The 19,790-nt window shown below is 45.0% G+C and overlaps 4 protein-coding genes across 4 annotated transcripts; 1 reads left to right on the top strand and 3 right to left on the bottom strand.

Annotated features, from left to right (window-relative positions):
* Positions 1-227: 227 nt before the first annotated feature.
* LOC120957625 (dimethyladenosine transferase 1, mitochondrial) lies at positions 228-1,351 on the bottom strand. The gene has a single exon (XM_040379914.2). The coding sequence runs from the start codon at positions 1,349-1,351 to the stop codon at positions 290-292; it is 1,062 nt and encodes a 353-aa protein (XP_040235848.2). The 3' UTR covers positions 228-289.
* Positions 1,352-1,502: 151 nt separating this feature from the next.
* On the bottom strand, positions 1,503-1,935 carry LOC120957626 (cytochrome c oxidase assembly factor 3, mitochondrial). The gene has a single exon (XM_049609973.1). The coding sequence runs from the start codon at positions 1,785-1,787 to the stop codon at positions 1,503-1,505; it is 285 nt and encodes a 94-aa protein (XP_049465930.1). The 5' UTR covers positions 1,788-1,935.
* A 1,064-nt stretch (positions 1,936-2,999) lies between these two features.
* On the top strand, positions 3,000-19,638 carry LOC120956894 (F-box only protein 25). The gene is made up of 6 exons (XM_040378691.2): positions 3,000-3,140; positions 4,759-5,789; positions 16,459-16,512; positions 16,587-17,013; positions 17,080-17,351; positions 17,419-19,638. The coding sequence occupies exons 2-6, from the start codon at positions 5,686-5,688 to the stop codon at positions 17,627-17,629; spliced, it is 1,068 nt and encodes a 355-aa protein (XP_040234625.1). The 5' UTR covers positions 3,000-3,140; positions 4,759-5,685; the 3' UTR covers positions 17,630-19,638.
* Positions 7,612-14,071, bottom strand: LOC125907466 (dentin sialophosphoprotein-like). Its single transcript, XM_049609963.1, has one exon. The coding sequence runs from the start codon at positions 11,359-11,361 to the stop codon at positions 8,251-8,253; it is 3,111 nt and encodes a 1,036-aa protein (XP_049465920.1). The 5' UTR covers positions 11,362-14,071; the 3' UTR covers positions 7,612-8,250.
* Positions 19,639-19,790: the final 152 nt, after the last annotated feature.

Raw genomic sequence — 19,790 nt, 5'->3', positions numbered from 1 at the left:
GCAAATTGTAATGTGTGATGGTTATTATTCACACTGGAAGGCGCCGGATAAAAACTTCTTATTGCTATGGATTACTTTAACTGCTGGAATTTAAAAAAAGGAAACATTCGATTGACGTAGTTTTTACGCTGAAATTCCTTGCTCAACTTTTAGTGTCAATCTTAAGCTATTAAAGATTTGAAAATATTATTTTTGGTCATCATTGGAGAACCCATTCTTACATCATCTTCTTCGTGATAACTAAGCATGTTTATTACTATTCACAAACAATGTCCCACAGCACCGTTCATCATCGGTCCGTTTCACTCTCCCCCTGCCCATCGGCCTCAATGGCAGCACCCTTAACCTTTGGCGCTCGATAATCGTACGCGGCAATTTCTGGACGCTCCCGCACCAACCCGTCATACGCCTCGACAATGCGCAAACACTCCGCAACGGAAAGCTGAAACGATCGTGCTAGCGGATCCACATCCGCCCGCTTGAACGTCTGCTCCGTCAGCTCTTCGCGCACTGCCGGTGGGTAGAGGTTGGCGACACCGCGACGGCAATACTTTTGCCGCATGGAAAATATATGCCTCACCACCTTTTCGACCGTGTCGAAGTGGACCTGCGTGAGGGGCGTTTGAAGCGGCACAATCGTCACCACGCCGACGTCTACCTCCGGCTTCGGCACGAACGCACGGCCCGAGATCATGAAGCGTAGCTCCGGCGTGCTCCAGATTTGATTCATCACCGACAGACGGCAGCGCTGATCGGACAGTATCGGGGCGACGATCCGCTCGGCGACTTCCTTCTGAAACGTCAGCGTAAGGCTGGCCCGTCCGTACGACCAAGCGCCCGTCCGCAGGCTCATATCGCGCAGCCAGTTGATGAGCAGCCGCGTCGAGATGGCAAAGGGCAGATTGCCGATCAGATGTACCGGTGCCCGCTTCCTGTCCATCCAGTCGTGCGGTGGGCAGTCGGGAAAGGCCTCCGCCACCCGGTAGTCCAGTATGTCGCCCTGCACGATATCCATGCGCATGAACGGTTGCGCCACCTCAGCCAGCATCTCCATCGTGGGCATGAAGCGACGGTCCTTCTCCACCACCACCAGATGCCGGGGGTTCTGCCGGATGATGGAGCGCGTGATGCCGCCCGGTCCCGGACCAACCTCGAGCACGTAATGGTCGCGTATGTTACCGGCGGCCCGCACGATCTTGTCGGTGAGCCGCTCGTCCATCAGGAAGTTCTGGGACAGCTGCTTGATGGCACGCAGCTGGTACAGCTTGACCAGATCGCGGATGGTGGGCAACGGTGGCAGCCGGATGCCGGTTGAGGTTAGGGCTTTCGATATTTTCGTCGAAGCGGACATCTTGTGTGTGTGTGCTACTGGGGGGCTCTTACAAACTAGTAACGCGAACGAAAGAATATGTAATAATTGGGTTTCTGAGAAAGAGGAAAAATACTGACGTAAGCGGTTGGTTCGTTCTTCCGTGATGTAAACATCCACACTTACCCCGCTCTTACAGCGCCTTGTTTTCCACCTCTAGCTTGACCGGTTCCTCGAAATCGTCCAGGAATTTCTCCTGCTTCACCGACAGCATCGAGTAGAGGTAGATGCCGAGCACGGTGCCGCCGAGCGCGATGCCGGTCAGTTTGTTATTGCGTCGCTGGCGCTGCAACTTCTGGACACGCTGCAGGTTCTGCTGCTCGATCAGGCGCATAAAGTCGACCTCCGCCTTTTTCAGCTTGCGGCCCGATTCCTCGATTTTGAATTCAACCTTCGACGGACCCTCGCTGGCGGACATTTTCTGTGGCTGGGAGCGGGAAGCTGCTGCTGCACTGCAGGGAGTGTTGTTATTTCACAACGAAAAATCACAATCGTTCTGCTGGCTGGCACATTGAACGGGGTTTGTGTGCGAGTGTGTATGCGAAGGTCTGGCTGTCTAGCGTGTCGGGCAAGCATGGAAGGGTAGCTGTCAAATTGGCGATGATGATATAACAAAGAATTTAGTCTTTTTGAATGAAAAAATACTATGTAAAAAACGAATTTGCATGTTTTTGGGGACATTGAATCGTTAGAAAAGGAATTGTTTTTGTTTTTGCTCAAAAAATATTTAAAAATGTATAAAAAGATACAGACGTCATCCACGCGACCGTACGTAGACTGCAAAACAACCATGGCAATCAAACAAACATGCGGTGCTGTTTTGTTGTGTTATAAAAAATAATATTATTCAAGCATATTTCTCAGCATAAATCATTGCAAATTGCAGCATAAATGCAAATTCAAAGTAGAATAAATTTCCGTTGTATATTTAAAATTTGCAGAAAATCTTACATGGTGTAACAAATTTCGACGGTCACTGTGTATACCAAACACTGCTCCAATGGCGACTGCACTCACACTACCACACGATCAGCTCTCTTTCACATTGGCTACAGCTGATTTTGTTTTGTTTTCCATATTGCTAACGCGAGCAGCACATTGACGGTAAGAAATAGAAGCTTAGCTCATTGGCAGGCATTTTACTACTCTAATTTTCCAGTTAAAAGGACAAACTAACCCAACAGAATCTTTTGGGGAAGTTAATACAAGGTTTAGAATGGGAAAAAGAATTTTATCCATTTCCTGGTTCAGCAAACGCGTGTGTTGGTGCAAGAGGAACAACAAACTCACCTGCCTGTGTGTTTTCTCTCACTGGTAGTCTCTTTCTCTTTCTTTCTTCCGCTCTTGTTCTCTCTGGAAGTCGCTATTGTGCAGTGTAGCGCAATTTAAATTGTGCAATTTTTACAACAGTTTTAATGGGCCTATGCTATAGAGGTTTTGGTGTAGGTTTTCAATGTAAGAAACTACTGTCAAAATTAAATAGTAGTCGAAAACATCTCTGCAAAAGAGATAGACCATCAGAGCTGGACGCAGAATGAAGGCATCGACACAGTGAACACGGTAGAGCGAGAAAGAGAGCGAGAGACAACAACAACGATTTTGCTTAGAAAAAGAGCGAGAGAGGGGAGATCCCGTCGTACACAGAGCTCGGTCGAAGCCCGTGCGCTGACGACAGAGAGGACCAGAAAACGTACACAGCTCCTCTTGGACACATCGGAACCGTACCGAAGGCGAATGTCCGCGAAACTCCACTTCAATTAACGCATTTCGGGTAAGAAAATAGTGGACTTTGAGATTTGCTAGAAAAGTGTACTGTGTGCAGTGACGAAAGTGCTTCATTTTGCGTGGTTTTCATTGCAAAGAATCGTGTGTGGGGAGAAACGAATCTGAACCAACCCCCGCTCCTCAAATAGTGAAAGGTTTTTTGTTCGTTTGTTTGTTTGAACGCCCGTTTGTAAGGGGTGAAGTGTTCGTCAAGCATCGCAATTTTCTTCCTGCTCGCGTCGCGTACTATTGAACTTGCGACACACGTACATAGACACACACACACATACGGTACAGCTGTAGAGCAGCGCCATCAGCAACAGTAAAACAAAAAAGAAGCATCTAAATCCGATTGAAACGACGACGCAAATCGCTTTTTCCACGGGGAGAACTAATGGCAGCGTTACGATTTATTTTGGATCACCATCGCCACCACCACCACCACCGTCTCGCAACGTCGCCATTACGTGTCCTGGGGGATGGAGGAGAGAAGGGAAAGGAAAGAGAGGAGGGATTGGTTGTGGATTCGTGCAAAGTTTGTCTTTTTTTCTCGATCACTAACATTTAGAAATTGGACATGAAAAACATAAAACTGCCACCACAATGCCATCGTTGTGTTTGTTTACTAAACAAATCAATTGCGTACACGCATAGCGAGAATACGCACCAACAAGCATTCACACACCGAGGCACACTTGGACGGTGGAAAAATCGTAACAAAGAAAAACACTCGCGCGTGTTGTGACAGGTTTTTAGCAGGCACACACGCACGCACGCGTGTTTGTGTGTATAGGTGTGTGTTTTGGAGTCGTTCTCCCCGTCGTTGTTTTATTGCTCTAGCTCTCTTCTTCCCCCCTTGTGTGCGCGCATATGCACTTCAATGGCGCAATGTGTGTGCACGTGCATAATAGTGCTCCAGGGAAAAGGGGGGCTTGGGGGGTAGTGTGCGCTAAAACCGTCGTCGTTAACGGTAAACTGAGGCTCTCCCCTATTCTTTCCCGTGCTGCAACCCTCCGTCATACGCTGTTACAAGAGATGCATCGCGCGCGTGAAGAAGATGCACGCAAGTGCACTCGAGACACTGCTCCGGCATTAATGCTTCTTCCTCTGGTTTGCTCAAGCCATTTCTCTATGTGTGAGAAACGATGCCAAGAATAGAACCGATGCCGGCGAACGATCAGGGAAAAAAGTGGGCAGGAAAAGCCACGCAAAGTGACTCACGCGCGGAGTTGCCGTTGCGGCTCCAAAATAGATTACAATTCAAAAGAAGCTCGTCTGTACGCACACGAATGGGGAAAAAGGTAAACGACACCGCCAGCACAGATTTGTACAGAGAGAGTGCGGGGAGAAAAAGGGATTGGGAGAAAGAGAACGAGGGAATGCACATTTAAATGCAATTCAACACAAAAAAAAAACAAAACTGGATGAAAGTTTCTAAAATAGGCACGGCTCAAGTCATTGGCTGACATTTGAACGGCGTTTGCCGTTTTATGCTCGCTCTATAATTACATAAACTTCTGCAAGCGGTCTACAGGAATGTACGGGAATGTGGTGAATCGTGTTCTACTTATTTACAATTTTTTGAACATATTTTTCATTCCTTTCTTCCATTTTCTTCCAAACAGAATTCGGCTGGCCCATTGCTGATGCTGCTTTGCCCAGGTGTGTGTGTGAGTGTGTAATATGATGAAAGTTCCTTAAAAACCGCACACAAAGCACAGAGAGCGGGTCATTCGAGTCTCGATCACAAGGGTGCATCAAAACGAACCAAACCAGCTGCGAATGCACCAGCGTTAAGGAAACTGCACATTCAAACTGCACACTGCGGGGTCAGAGTAAAGTAAAACAAGCGGACTCGCTAGCAACGTACATTACACATGCAACAGCGCACGCGAAAAAGCGAAAGCTTCTGGTGTGCAGGCCATTGCGCGCTTGTTGACACGAAAAACGGCTTTTCCTGCCCGTCCCCCTCTCGGTGAGGTCGTGCCCCACCGGTCAAGAAGGAAGTGAATTATACTGCCGCGAGTGAAAACCGTTGCAAATTGCCAGATTTTCAGATACACGCGGAGAAGCTGGAGGGAATTGCATCCACCGCGTAGCGGCTGCATAGAGAAAGTAGCGTTTGCAGCAGCATCATTAACAGCAGTGCCGGTGTGTTTGTGTCTGTGTTGAGTGTTTTCCTTGTTTCCGTGGCCTACTAGCGGGCGGGTACATTGGGGTTGCAAAAAGAAAAAAAAAGAAAACGTTTAATGTCATCCGCGTAGGGTTTGGCACACCACGAAATAGCGCGCGCGGTTTGTGTCTTCTGGGAAGACATTTTGCTCTGTAGTGGCAGTAAAGCAGGCGGTGAAGAAAATTTTCCACTTCCGTTGCTAGCTCGCGTCCAAGAAGAACGAGCTAGGTGGATTCGTTTCCATTTCTCCGTGTCGGTGGCAAGGCTTATCTGGCCAGTGAGATTAGTAGGTACGCGTGTTGTGCGCAGTGAAAAAAGTGCAGTTTTCCATAAGTAAAGGTCGTTTGTGAAAGGTGCTCCAGAGAAACGACGCGAAAGGATGCCGTTCATTTCCAAGGATTGGCGCTCGCCGGGAGACTCCTGGGTGAAGACGGACGAGGGCTGGGAGAAGCTGAAGGTGCTGGAGTGTGTCAAGCGGAAACGGTAAGCTCTCTAGAAGGATAAGCTGTTAGTAATAAGTATCGGTTACTGTGGTTTTTTTGTGGCGTGCTCTACCAGTCGGTGTCTACTGCCATTGCATAATGGTGTGCGGTTAAGCCGTTGCCTTCCGTCATGGAAGGTTTATATGGAGTCGTTTTTTTTTGCTCGTTCTCTCGACACCAGACGAGACAATGTTTTGAAAACAATTTTTATATTGAAATAATAACTGAATCCAGATGGTGGTGCAATCGAGGAAAAGTTTCGTCACGCCTGCCCGTCGATGCTCTTAGTCGACGCCACGGCGCGCGTCATAATTAGTGTCTTGGCTGGTCGTTATCCAATTAACTTTAATGACTCATCGCGCCGAGTGGGTGGAAGCAGTGGTTTCGAGCACCGAAACAAAAGCAACCAAGTCGAATAAAACGGCGGTGCGAAAACGTGTACCCAACCAATACGGCACGGCGATATACAATCTGATTTATTGCAATATAGTAAAGATAGCTACTATTTTGTCGACTGTATCACTTGTTTACACGTTTTTTTGTGTGTGAGCTATCGGTAAGGTTGTTTGTGCGACGAAGGGGGTGATATGATTTTTATCTTCTGTTTCATTTAAAAATAAGGCAACAAACTGCGCAATAATAATTGATAGTAATTTATTGATTCATTTCTTTTTGTTCTCAACTGTTTTTGATATGATAAGATACCCCCAGAAAATATTATCGGTCGCCTTGTGTCCGATAAACGTTTTTAATTGATGAAATGGCACATTTTAGACCAATTTGCGACTCAAACTTCAACAAGATTTGCCATTAGGTAATTGTTTAATGCGCAATTGAAATAAGTAAACAAACTTAATTTTAAATCGTTCCGGTAACATTTGGTTTTGCTGTGAAAGATACGATAATTGCTTCTTGCTGCACCAATAATTCGATGCAAACCTAACTGTATCCGCTTGCGTGAAACAGTGGTCGGTTGTTCTAATCTGTAGACGCATACGCCTAGTTCTGTTCGCCGTGGGACGACGTAGTTCAATTCCAATCTCGGTAGTTATGGTCCATTGTGCTTGCAAGGACGCGCGGGGACTTTATCCGGTATATGACATCGGGTAGGTTGTTTGAAAGATCCCATAAGCTTATACCGAAGAAGGTTATGAACGGAGATATCTCCTCCAATGTGTGTTTCCATTCCAGTGTGGTGCAAATCCATTGCACTTTGTGTTTTCTCTGTGGCTCTCTTTGTTGCTCGCTTTTAGAGCAGCTACCTTACTAATACACAAGCATTGTAGCAACACAACAGCAACAACAATGCCGCCTCCCCATCATCAATTGGATGAAGAAACGTTGACGCCAACCAACAGTCGTCAGCTGAGTTTAATGAACGGCCGCCGTTCTTTTGCTACGGGGAAAGGTTAGCAAATCGTGTTTCTCTTCACGCGCTTCTTCTAGCACACGCAGAGAACACCATCTCGTGAGCACAAATCGCGCATAAAAGAGAGGGATAAAACGAGCAAGAGAAAGAGAATGTTTGCGTCTGCGAGGCTGTCTTTTAACGCAAACGCAAAGTCAGCTGCAAAAGTAAACAAACCTCGCACTAAAATGATTCCGTGAGCGAAAGGCACAGAGAATCTCTGTTCGGTTCAAGAAAACAGCTCCTAGGAGGGGAGCGTTACTAATCGATTTTTGTGCACGAGCCCCCGCTGGCATTGTAATGCAAACGGGTTCGTCAGATGTTGGATAGGGTGCATCGAAAAGTTGAGATACATGAGAGGATAATCTGAGTGATACGCTATTTGAATGTCCAAACATTATTGAATTAACTTCACACATGCAAAGAGGACGTCATTTTCATGCGTTTTTCTTTTGCCCATAACCTAATTATTGCTATATCTTCTAAAATCCAGTATATTCCACTACATTTCCTCATTTCAAGAGTCTCTTCAAGGTTGATACAATTGGACATGGAATTCTGATACTTTTTGATACACCTCACAGCATACTCAGTTGTTTTTATTCCGTTCGTTATTGTTTTTCCTTACCGCAATACAATCTACTGGTGCGCGTGTGAGCTGACTGTCACGCACAGCTGGTGCATCACCCTTCCCGAATGAGTTTTCCGCCCTTTTGATGGCATTTATTACATGAACCGACAATAGATTGGTGACGCACTTTATGAAGACAACTCGCAGAACTCGCAGAACTGAAACAGTAAAGGTTATGGTTCTGAACAGACGACTCCAATGACTGCTCCATGAAGTGTCTGCTATAAAACAAGCTCCCAAAACGATTAACAGCCCCACATAAGTACACAAATGATATAGTTTCATCCTGGAGGAACTGTAAATGTTTTATTGAAAGTGCTCGCGATAAATGCTTGTATTTTATGTAGGTGCGTGTAGTTTTGGCTATATTTTTGTGATTTATCATGTGTCTGGGGCTTACTACCTGCCAAACTTAACGACCGTTCAACGCTGCCACGGACCTTCGCCATCCGCTGGGTAATCGCACCGTTCCAGGTCGGCATACCAGCGGAGCTGAATTTGACGATCGTGATGATAAAACCCGGGACATTCGTACACCGTCAGCGTTCCGTCCGTGTTGCACGCCAACAGCACTCGATCGGAACACTGTGCGCTCGGATCCACGTCCTGTGGCAGCAGGAAGTTACGCCGACACTGCTGACAGTGATAATGTGCTGCCTCCGGATCGTACAGACTGTGGCGTGGCTGGTGCTCCATCTGGAAGAGACTGAAATCCATCACCAATGTGCAGATCTTTCGCTCATCATCCCAGACGTGCAGGTTAGGACACTTGCGTAGCTCGGCCTGCCCATAGGTACAGCGGTAGTACATGTCGCGATGCGTTTCGTGCGGGAAGGCAATATGAAAACCCAGATCGTAGCGTGGACAGAGAAAGTCCGGTGTGTCCGGCACGAAGCACCACTGGGGCAGCATGAGAGGCAGGGCAGGTATGAACACGTGGTGGCGCGTTAGACAGAATGGATCCAGTCCGTAGAAGTACGGCTCTTGCATGAAATAGGTCTCGGGAGGTCGGTCGTCTGTACGAGCATGTTCCTTGCTCGGGTCGCTTGCGACCAATGCTTTGGGTGAAAACGGACATCTTGGGGGTTTCGGCTCGTCATCTTCTGGGATGAAGTAAGGCTTGAAGGTGGTAGTAGTTAAAATGGAATCTCTAGAGGAATCTTCCCAATTGGTATCTTCCGTTGGATGGTTGTCTTCAGTAGTTTCCTCGTAGAGATCGGTAGTTTGGCTTGGGAAATAAGCATCATGTTTGGGAGCCTCATCAAACACAAAGTCATCGGCTAGCAGTTGAATGAATGTCTGTTCCGGTTTATAATCGTTAAAAGGGTCTTCTTTCAATTCCGTATCGCTCTTCTTATGCTCACTATCCCCACGTTCCGGCTGCGGACTAGTAGGAGAAGGATATTCGTCGGGAGTTACGCCTTTTGCTGCAGGAATCAATAAGATTTGTAAGGTGCTTCCCGGAAGAACTGTAAACATTTTCTTCGACCATTGTCGTCCATTGGTTAAGATGTTTGTATCCTTAGCCATTTCTGTTTGCGGTGGCAATTGGCTGTCATTGTTACCTTGTTGTGCTAAATCATCTTGTGGTGGCGAGTCGAATGTTGTTTCATTTACTGTGGGTGATTCATCTTGAACAACATTTATCTCTTCATCGTTATTTGGAATAACCGTGTCATCTGTAAGAGCTTCTTCCACTGTTACACTGTTTGAAGGATCTTGTTCTGGATTCGTCAAGTTATCCTGACGAAGTTGGTCCGATTGGTTCATACTATCATCTACGTTGAAACTACTGCGTAAAGCAGGATCATCTGGAGAATTGGAAACAGTTCCATTTTCCTTTTCTTGTGCATCATCAATTGCTGGCAATTTATTCTTTTCAAATCCATCAGCTGGTTCTGAAATTTCTGCTTCATCTTCATTTTCACCAGCTTTTCCTTTTTCTAATACTTTATCATCGTCAGATGAATAGGATGTAATGGTCTCATTCTCTTTTTCGATCTCATCCAAGACGATATCATCAGCTAGTAAATGTACCTCATAAAATTCGTCAGTTGATTGGGACATTTCTGTAGTAGAATTATTTTCTCCTGCAACAGCACTCTGTTCGACATCTTCTGTAGCGTTTTGTTGTTTCTGTACGTGCTGTTGACTTTTATTAGCAAAAAAGCTGTATAAGGATGATCCATTGGATGCATCAAAGTCAGTCAAGTTAAGATTCCGGAATGGTTCTGCAATCTTTTGCATAAATGATTCCATGTGCGGAGCTGTTTTTGAATTGCCTTCAATTGCAGATGCTTTTACGACATCTTCGGAGGGCTGTAGATCACTCGGTGTAGATGTTGATTTGGGTATTTCGGTAGTTGTGTCCGGATTTTCGGTTGTTGTTGTGGTATCATTCATATCAGCCGGATTCATATCGTCAGCTAACAGGGCAACTTCATCATAACTTGTGCCAAAATTGGAAGAATCCGGAATCAGATTCTCCGGTTTATTAGGTGTCTTGTAGGTACTTTCATTCCTTCCAAAATCTCCATCATTACTGTCGAGAACTTCTCCATCACTATTTGTAACAGCTGGACTTGATGAATTAGTAACATCGTCAGTTGCATTGAATTTATCGTTTGAGGAAAATGTTATTTCGCTCTCCGGTTTATCCGGCCGGTCAGCTTCCTTTTCAGCAGCATTCAAATTAGTTTCTCCATCATCCAATGGATTTGGATTGTTTTCGTTTTCAAAATCTTGCTCTGTCATATCTTCCGCTAGTAGTTCAACTTCATCAAAGCCCATTACATTCGAATCTGTACCATTGATAGTAGAATCATTAGAATTAACAATCGACGCTGAAGATATGTTCGGTACGGAACTATTATCACTATTGTTTGCATTCGTTTCAGGACTATCTTCATCAATATTAAGCACATCTGCATCACCTAATTGAACACTGTAATTTGTTAAGCTCCCCTGTTGTGTGGCCGAAGTTTCCGTTGCGCTTTCATCCCCATTCGCTGTCGCCTGTTGCGTTTCCGTTCGGTTCGGATTGAGTGTCTCCTCGGGCTGCTGCTCTTCTGCAATTGAACCGGGAGCATCGGCAACAACGTCAGTTTCACTAATTTGTTCACCAGAGTCCGAGGAATTCACCTTTGAGGAAGCGATTAGCTCGTCCGTTGATCCTTCTTGTGCGTTAGTTTCATTTTGAACCGGAAACGAACTCGATGGAACTTCGGTAGAAGTCACACTTGGCGGAATGGTTGATACATCTTCTGTAATTGATTGCATGACTGTTGTTGGGGAAGCATTTGCTACATATTCCACGGTTTCTATTCCACTAGTAGACGCCTGTTGTTTGTCACTACCATCACTTGGCCCTTTTTCACTCTCAACAGTAGGTGGCACGGTTTGATCCGTGGAGCTTGATGTTACGGCTTCTTCGTTCGTCATCATGGTCGTCGTTGTCACGTTAGTTGCACTACATCGCTGCAGTAGATACAGCGCAATGAACACTATTCCGACTTTGATGCGCGTCGTCGTCATTTTCGTGACCAACTTCTTACACTTGTGTGGTGTTAGTTCTTCTCCGTTGCCTGCAACCGATGGGTGGTGGTTCGGTGGTGTGTGCCAAGAACCTTGCAATGGTCAGGCACTATATAACCTTCCCGATGGAAAGGTACGTGATTCTGGGGATAAATTCTTCACCATGTTCAATTCTGAACGAAGCCGCGTTGCATTACAGATAAGTTTTCCAGCTTCAATAGATAAAGATGAAAACAGTGGTTCGATAAGACTAAGTGAGTTAGGGCATGTTCATCATAGAACACGTGTCGTTCATGGGATATTGTTGTGGAAATGTGATTTGACAATTGATTCAAAGCCGTGAGAGGAGTTAGATCTGAGTTATTGGAGTAAATGGGCTGTACACATCGTAATCGATAGTTTATATCCAGACATTGGAGTTGTCAAGGTTCGCACCGCATCGCATTTATAGAACGTCACGCTTTCTCCAGACTCTCGATTCCATACCTTCCCTGTTTCTCTCTCAGCACTAAATTCTTGGCAAAATATCGATGGCCAACATTTTGGCAACACGCCGCACCATATCTGTAAAGTGGTCCGTTACCCCAACTACTCCTAGAAGGGAACCCGTGGTGAGCCCCGGAAATGGGTCAAATAAAAGTAGGTCAACAGTTCTGTTCAACAGAATCGGAAATCAGGAAGGTTAAATCATCAGCCCTGGCAAGAAGCACTGTGGAGAAGTTTCAACCCAAGCGAGTAATAAAAGCAAACCCTTAAAAAAGTGGCATTTTATCTTCTTCCACCTCGCTCCGATTAACGTTTCCTTACACCACTTCATCTGTACGGTAATTTTGATACGCTTTTACTTTTGTTCGAAGTGATCGACAGACGCCACCTTCATTTCGGTCGGCGATTAACGTTACACGTCTGCACCACCAGCACCACCACTATAAGTCTCAACCCCTCAGGGTGGCTTAACGCATCAGCAAGAAGGCTTCTCACTATATATAAAATCGAAAATCGCCGCAATGACGTGAGAGTAAACATTCAGCGAGAGAGAAAGAAAGCGGTGAGAGCAGAGCTCTATTAGCAACGCGCGTTGCTGCGAAAGGACTTGCTCCATGCACCACTGCTAGCCCGCAAGTAATGAGTGCAATGGTTAGTTAGACTTTTTGTTTACACAAACCGATTCGAAATCACATGGCATTGGATATAATGATTTTTTTTAATAATTGAAGTTGCAAATTAGCCACCTGATGATAAAGTGTCCCATCTCATACCCCTTCCCATTATTAATCAAGATATTCAAGGCAATATAAAAAAAAACATGTTTGAAAACTATCCAAATTAGCCTAATTGTGAAATGGTTGATATTCCAATTCATTCAATCATTAATAAAGCCAACCATACTCATTATTGGTGCTTAAGCACCTCGAATACTAGCTACACCGTCGTCATCGGCAGATAAGTGTGGTACAGAATATCCTGTAAAACCCAGGAAGTCGAACATGTACACTCCCTCAAATCTTCTTCTATTTGGCGTAACGTGCTATGCGGACATGCTGGCCTGTATAGGCTTTCGAGACTTAATTCATTATCACGAAGCCGGATAGTCAATCCTTGCTACGGGGGGACGGTCCATGGGCTAGAAACGCCGTGACGGGCATGTAATTGAGTCGTTCGAGTTGACGACCACGTACCACGGGAACGCTCCAAATCTACTACTCCCTCAAATCTACTACTCCGCAATATTGGCTGAGTCGGGACAAGGACAACGCATGACAATAAGAGACAGATGTAGCCGAGAGACCCTAAGCGGCCATATGCTAAAAAGCCTTGCTGAAATTCCGAGCAAGAAAGCGGCGGATGTTGATGGCTTGAAAGTTAAAATTGAATTTGTAACTATTTGCTCGCGGGCGGGAAGAACTACTTATTTCAGGATGTCCTTCCGGAACAAAGCACTAAAGGGAGAGATGGTTCATTGTGCAACATGACTGTAACATACTGCGCGTTAGGTGAGACAACCGTGCGCACTGCATTTAGCCGGATCAGCATCAACTGCAGAATGATTGACAATGAAACTATGCTCACTGTAACGTGCCCAAGAAGGCCGAAAAGATTCTGACTGTATCTATCAAGAGTGATGGCGATATGATGTGATGCTATAACCGTACTATGGTGTTGATTAAGAACAACCACGTTATAATCAAGGACACGTCAAATTAGAAGCAAAATTTGAAAAATGTGGGTCGTCAAGAGTGAATAAAGTAGTTTGCAAGTAAACGTGAACTTAGTTAATTGATCTGGAAAGGCTATAACAGTGTTGAACCATTCTTTTCTATAACAGTATAGATTGGAATATTAGAAATACACATTTGGAATGGTTATTTGAGGGGATATGTTCACTGTTGAAATTTGATATTTGGCGCAACAACAATTGTCTCATACACAAATACCAATTCCATTCAATACTTCAAAACCAGTTTCAGGATAATAAAATAAAATTTTGACGGCGTTTTTGGAAATGACCTTTTTGAAATTTAAGACCGGGAAAATTTACATTGAAAATGTTCTAAGCCTCGATTACTTATTACCTAACGTATGAAACATAAGTCGAAAAAAGTAGAAGAGTAGAAGAGTAGAAATGGAATTCGAACCACGTGCAATATCATATTTTTATAGTTCAATCTTACATCTATGGACACAAAAAACACAAAATGGATTGAAGCAGAAGTGAACATTTCAAAAATTGTATGTTTTTAAGTACGCAATTGGGATTGGATCTAAACATGTTGTGTATGTATTAGTGGCATCCTATATGTTTTAATCCACTGCACATAAATACGTTATTCAATGATCGCGTTGTTGAGGTTACTATTTAGCTATGCTTTCCATAAAATCACGCCGATAACTAAAAAATAATAATCAAAAAATTATACATTTGTGTCAACAGAGGCATGGAACGTATCAGTTCGAAAATAAAAAATTGCGTGACTTGGCTCAAAAGTAGCCTCAACGATATTTAACGTTCCTGCAAAGTACAGTAACTTTCCAAGAAGTTACAAGGTTAACACATTTGTGGTGTAACGCATAAGAACAAATAGGTCTTTGAGTTATGGTTGTTGCCACTGAACGTGTAGTGTTTGAAAATAATTCTTAATTTGAGGACATCCGGTAGATTTTACCGGGCCTTAACTAGTTACACAAATAAAAACCCGCCAGCAGCATCAACCACAATAACAACAAGAAGAAAGAAAAAAAATACAGATCAGGGAAAAACAAATTACCCTCACATCCGAGAGTGGTTGGGGTCTTTCTGGGCCGGTTGTTACTTTCTTTCGGGGTGGACTTAATTGCTCCCGTGGTGGATTTCACTTTCCACCACACCGTGCAAGACGTGACATCATAGCGATTGGATGGATGGATGGAGATTCGAACGCGGTGATGTTTCTTTGTGGCTCCAAGGCTCTTTGTGGATAAAGGCAGGAAAATCTTAAGCCGATGGGATGGAAAGAGGAGGATGATGATGATGATGATGATGATGAAGGCTTTACAACAAACGATACAAGTTTGTTGCAGTCTAAATAGAGGTAGATCAACAAAACCAGATGTGTGATTATATGGTGTTTATGGGAGCATCTGCACTGGAAGATAGGAAGGGTACTGGAAGGGAGAGGACCAATTTCTATATTCATCATCATTTGCTTAGGTAACTTGCGGAATTGGTACGATCTTTTATTGTTATTTTGTGGCTGAAAATAGGCTTTTAAAATAGTTTGAGTTTATATAGTTTTATTAAAGTCTAGAAAGCCTGTATAGACCGGCATGTCCGCTTAGGACGTTACGCCAAATAGAAGAAGAAGATAGTTTTATTAAAAAAGACTAAAAACTTTATTTATGCCTTGTTTAAGGACCGCGCATTGGTATCAATAATAAACCTTTAATATACTCTTCCTCTATTTGGCGTAAACGTCCTACGAAGACATGCCGGCCTATACAGGCTTTCATCAAGACTTTATTCAATACATACCACGTAGTCGGATAGACGGTCCATTCCGGGATTGAACCCATTACGGGCGTGTTATTGAGTCGTTCGAGTTGACGACTGTACCACGGGACCGCCCCCGTAAATCTTTAATATAGATGCATTTATATTGTTGGGGTAAAGAGCATTTATCGGATAACCATTTTTACAAATCGTTGAGGATACTCTTTGTCAAGATTGCTAAGTAAAGCTTTAAAATAGCAATAATATTATCACAACCGCTGTACTACCAGTATTCCATTTCGTTCAATTGCTATTAATATTACCATTACTTGCTTGCTGGTAGCGTTGAAAAAAGAAGCAAAAAGAAAGCTCCTCACCAGCAGCCGACGAAGGATAGTGATTGAATTTCCATTTCATTATCACCTATCACTTGTGAACGTGCAATTTGAGCGCACCGATATCTTTTCCGCCCAGCACATATATCATCCAATCGTGTCGATGTGCTCGCAAAACTAAAAAGAAAAATATTTTCCTTCCACTTTTCCTTTCCTTTCGCGCTGGTGATGATGATGCAAAACTATCCTCCTCCAGCCAAAGGTAGGTGAACCTGGTGATGAACACGGAGAAGACTGTAAATATACGCATCCGTAACGCTCTCGTGATAAGAGCGTGGCAAAACGTAGCAACCATGCATACAGTCGCTCGCGCAAACTGTTGCGTATCTCTCTGTAGCGTGGCGCTGCCAAAGCGTTCGATTGGATGTGGATGACCGGTAGACAAGGCGTGTAAAATCGATGCGCCTCCGTTACGCATCGGCGATATCAATGGCAACGTTCCGTGCGAATCCACCTCAATCCACCGCACAGGTACACCTCCTCCCTCCCGAGTGGGGTGAGTTCTGTTGTGGCAATCTATTGTTTTCTGGAAGCTTGTTCGTTCGAGAGCCATCCGGCACAATACGTTGACCACAACACCGTTGGTTGAATTGTTGAATTGTGAAACTAATCGATGATGTTGTTGTGTTGTAGCTTGTAATGAATCGTGCGATGCACTTTTGTGATGCAATTTAAATGAAGAATTGTTTCATCATTTTGTGTCTCTCTCTCTCTCTCTTTCTTTCTACTTTTCAGATGCATTTCGGAGTGCAGTAGCACCAGTGACACCGAGAACGACACTGAGAATGGGTAAGTGTGGACCGTTTAGTAGTTACAAAACTATCAAACTTTAATTAACAATTTACATTCTTTCCTCATTTTAGCGACAACGAAGTAGTACCGCCACACTGTCACATCACGCTGAAGTGCACCCGGGAGATTGCCGGCTTCAACGGGCTCGGGGAGGCGGTCCGGCGGCTCGATTTCCGCAGCTCGGTACGGGACGGCCGTCGGTTTAACTACGTCTGTGCGCTGCTCCGGCTGCTCGTGTCCGGCAAGGGCATAACCAGCCTTCCGGGCGGTGCCCAGCGGCTGCTGCTCCAGATGCTGGAGGAGGTAGCGACGTACGTGAGCGACTCGCAGCAGAACATTAACGTGCTGCGGGGGCTGGTGCAGCAGCTGCGCGCGCTGCTGAACCAGGAGAACCAAAAGTGCTGGGGCAAACCGCTCGGCAGCCAGAGCCTGTGGGCCGAGCACGTGCAAACCATCCAGCGCATACAGGATATAGCTAGTCAGATTGAAATTAAGGAGGTATGCAGGGTGCTGGGTGGGTAAGGGGTGTGTAATATGGGCGCGCTAACGGTTCTCCCTTTCCAGCCCGGTCCAAACATTCGTCCAAAACTACACGACCTGCCCGAGGAGTGTGTGCGCGAGATCATACTCCGAATCACCGACTACAAGGATCTGGAAGCGTCGGCCTCCGCCTGGTCGCTGATGGCCGCCCTCATCTCCGAGCAGCGGGTGTGGCGCGAGCTGTCCCACTACCACTTCACCAAGCAGCAGATCGATGTGGTGCTGGAGAAGATGTGTCTGCAGGATACGAAGGAGCGGCACCGCAACTGGCAGGCGATCTACCACGCCTTGCGCAAGTGAGTGGCGCTTGGTGGTGTGTGTTAATGGAAGCGTGGTCTTAATGCACTCTTCTACCCCTTGCAGGATGTACGGTGTGCGGGAGGAGCTTCAGTATGCGGAAATTCTAGCGTTCTGTCGGCTGTGTCGCTGCCTGTTCTGGCCATCCGCGGGTCATCCGTGCATCGTCGACCAGTGTCCCGATTTTCGGCAGCGCGTCCAGGAGGCGGGCAACAGTAATAGCAACGAAACACAGCCCGTGCCGCCGGCAAAGTTTCTGCAGTACTTTTCGCTGTAAGCGAGTGAGGAGCAGAGCCTCTCATGCGCTGTTGTTGTACTTCCATTGCTGGCAATGATCACGGGCGATAGCAGAACGTTTGAAGAAGCTGGTGCGCGAACGCCAGCCAAGGACGCGAGAAGGATCGATACCGAACAGCCACAGCCACTCTATCTTCACTCAACTACATATATATTTATATTTTTCTAAACTAAACAGAGAACCAACAAGACAAGCCGAGCAGTGTGCGTAATTTTTGTGTTCAAACGTGGCGACATCCCCATGGAGAGATAGAAAGTGAGACGTTAGTGATACATGACTACATCTTGTAAAACCCGGTTAACCACACACGGAAAAGAACTGAACAGGGGGGTTTTAAAGCGCCAAACACAACCGACCCACAGGAGCCGGCACTGTTATAGGGAGAAGAAAAGCTTGGAAACGATCGAAAACAAGAAAAAAAAACTTTATATATATTCATAAAAGAGTAACCCAACACAGAGATACATATTTTGGGAAGATGAGGTGCGCCGGCATGTAAGTTTTACCGTTAAAAAGGAACTATTTTCAAAAGAGCCAGCAAATCCATATTTAATCCGTTGCATGTGCGTACAGGAATGTGCTACAAACTATTTACCTAATGTATCGGGGCATGTGTTGTAATAATCAGCGGCGACCGTGTGGTTGACCGAAATCCCACACACACACACACGACATCGGACAATACGGTTCGTACAGGAAATTCTTGAGCCCGTTTTTTTCAAACAACCATTCACTTTCTTACCGATAGTAATGGTGTAGCATACGTACGATAGGAATATGAATTTTGCATAGCAAGTTACTCCTTTAACCCGTATTACCACTACTCTACAAATGTGATCGATCGGAGCGATTGCAATTTCTTCACGTGTTTAGTCAGAACGGACGCAGTTTTTTCTCTATCTAATTGTGATAAGTGAAAGTAGTTGGTTAGACTCGGTTGTTCAAACTGTGTTTCGCCCGTTTCGTGCGTAGTAATAATGATCTTGATTCGATGATATTAACACAAAACAGGTGACCGAACGAAGGCAAACTAGAGAATGGAAAAGGGATGGTTTGAAGTTTGAAGGTGAGGTTGTGTGTAAAGATGAGATTGTGGAGCAGTCAGAAGGCAGATGAGTATGTAGCAATTATGTGATATGTGAAAAGCGATGCCGATGCGGATGGGGCGAGAATAGAGATCGGAAAAGGCAATCGGAGTGAGAGAGATGGCAGAAATAGGAAACATTTTTCATAAAGCGAACGTTAGTTTTTTAGCATTGCAACATTGCATTCAATTTTATGTATAGAGATGAACGAACGTAGCTTTTTGGGACGTTTTGTGCGGACTCTTTCGAACGCAGTTAGCTTAGCGTACACATCGAACGTACTCGAAGTAGATGGTACTGCTGTACCAGAAGCACTCGATGGCGTACCGTATCGATAGAGAATTTCATTTCCCGTTTCTGACTCGTTCAACTATTTTACATGCGATGCGCAATACTGGTGGACGGCGGGAAGGAGCAGCATCCTCAAATCCGATATCATCATATCTCGTAGAATAAGCATAAATATCGTTTGATTTCACTGGTAGTATAAACAATTATTTCAATGTCTCTTCTTCGACAGTTCGAGGATGGGGTTTCCCCCCCCCCACGATTCAGTGTTCCGTTGTGTCCGTGTTTGATAGTGTATGCATCGTTGGAATTATAGATTCCCTTCATTTCTCGTTCAATGGAAGCAAATCGACACAAAACACGCTTAGTAGAATTCCATGTAGCAGCAGCAGCTCTGGCGGGATGGGTAAAAGTCCCGCGCCGAGCGTCGTATATAGGACAGGGATGGAGTTGAGCTGATGGAAGCAAAGAAAAGGTTAACTGGAACGCACTGGTTGGAGATGAGCGATGCGCCGAGGGAAAGCTAAGTAGGACGTAACTTACTCAAGTAATGGAAGCAAAATATCACTACAGACAAGTGAAGAATTTTAAGTAAATCTATTACGATATTAAAAACGTTGCTGTTTTACTTGATGCGTTCCGAAAAGTATTTAATGGGGTTTTTTTTACATTATTTTTGCTAAAATAGAGCTGTTTTGCTGTATGCTTCCAATTTTCTTTAACGGCCATTTCAAACGGCTACAGTAGAGGGTCGTTTCACGTACGCT

Source organism: Anopheles coluzzii, chromosome 3 (assembly GCF_943734685.1).
Source record: "Anopheles coluzzii chromosome 3, AcolN3, whole genome shotgun sequence".
Taxonomy (NCBI): Eukaryota; Metazoa; Arthropoda; class Insecta; order Diptera; family Culicidae; genus Anopheles; species Anopheles coluzzii.
Note: the sequence above shows the minus strand (reverse complement) of the source record. Positions and strands in the feature narration are given on the sequence as shown.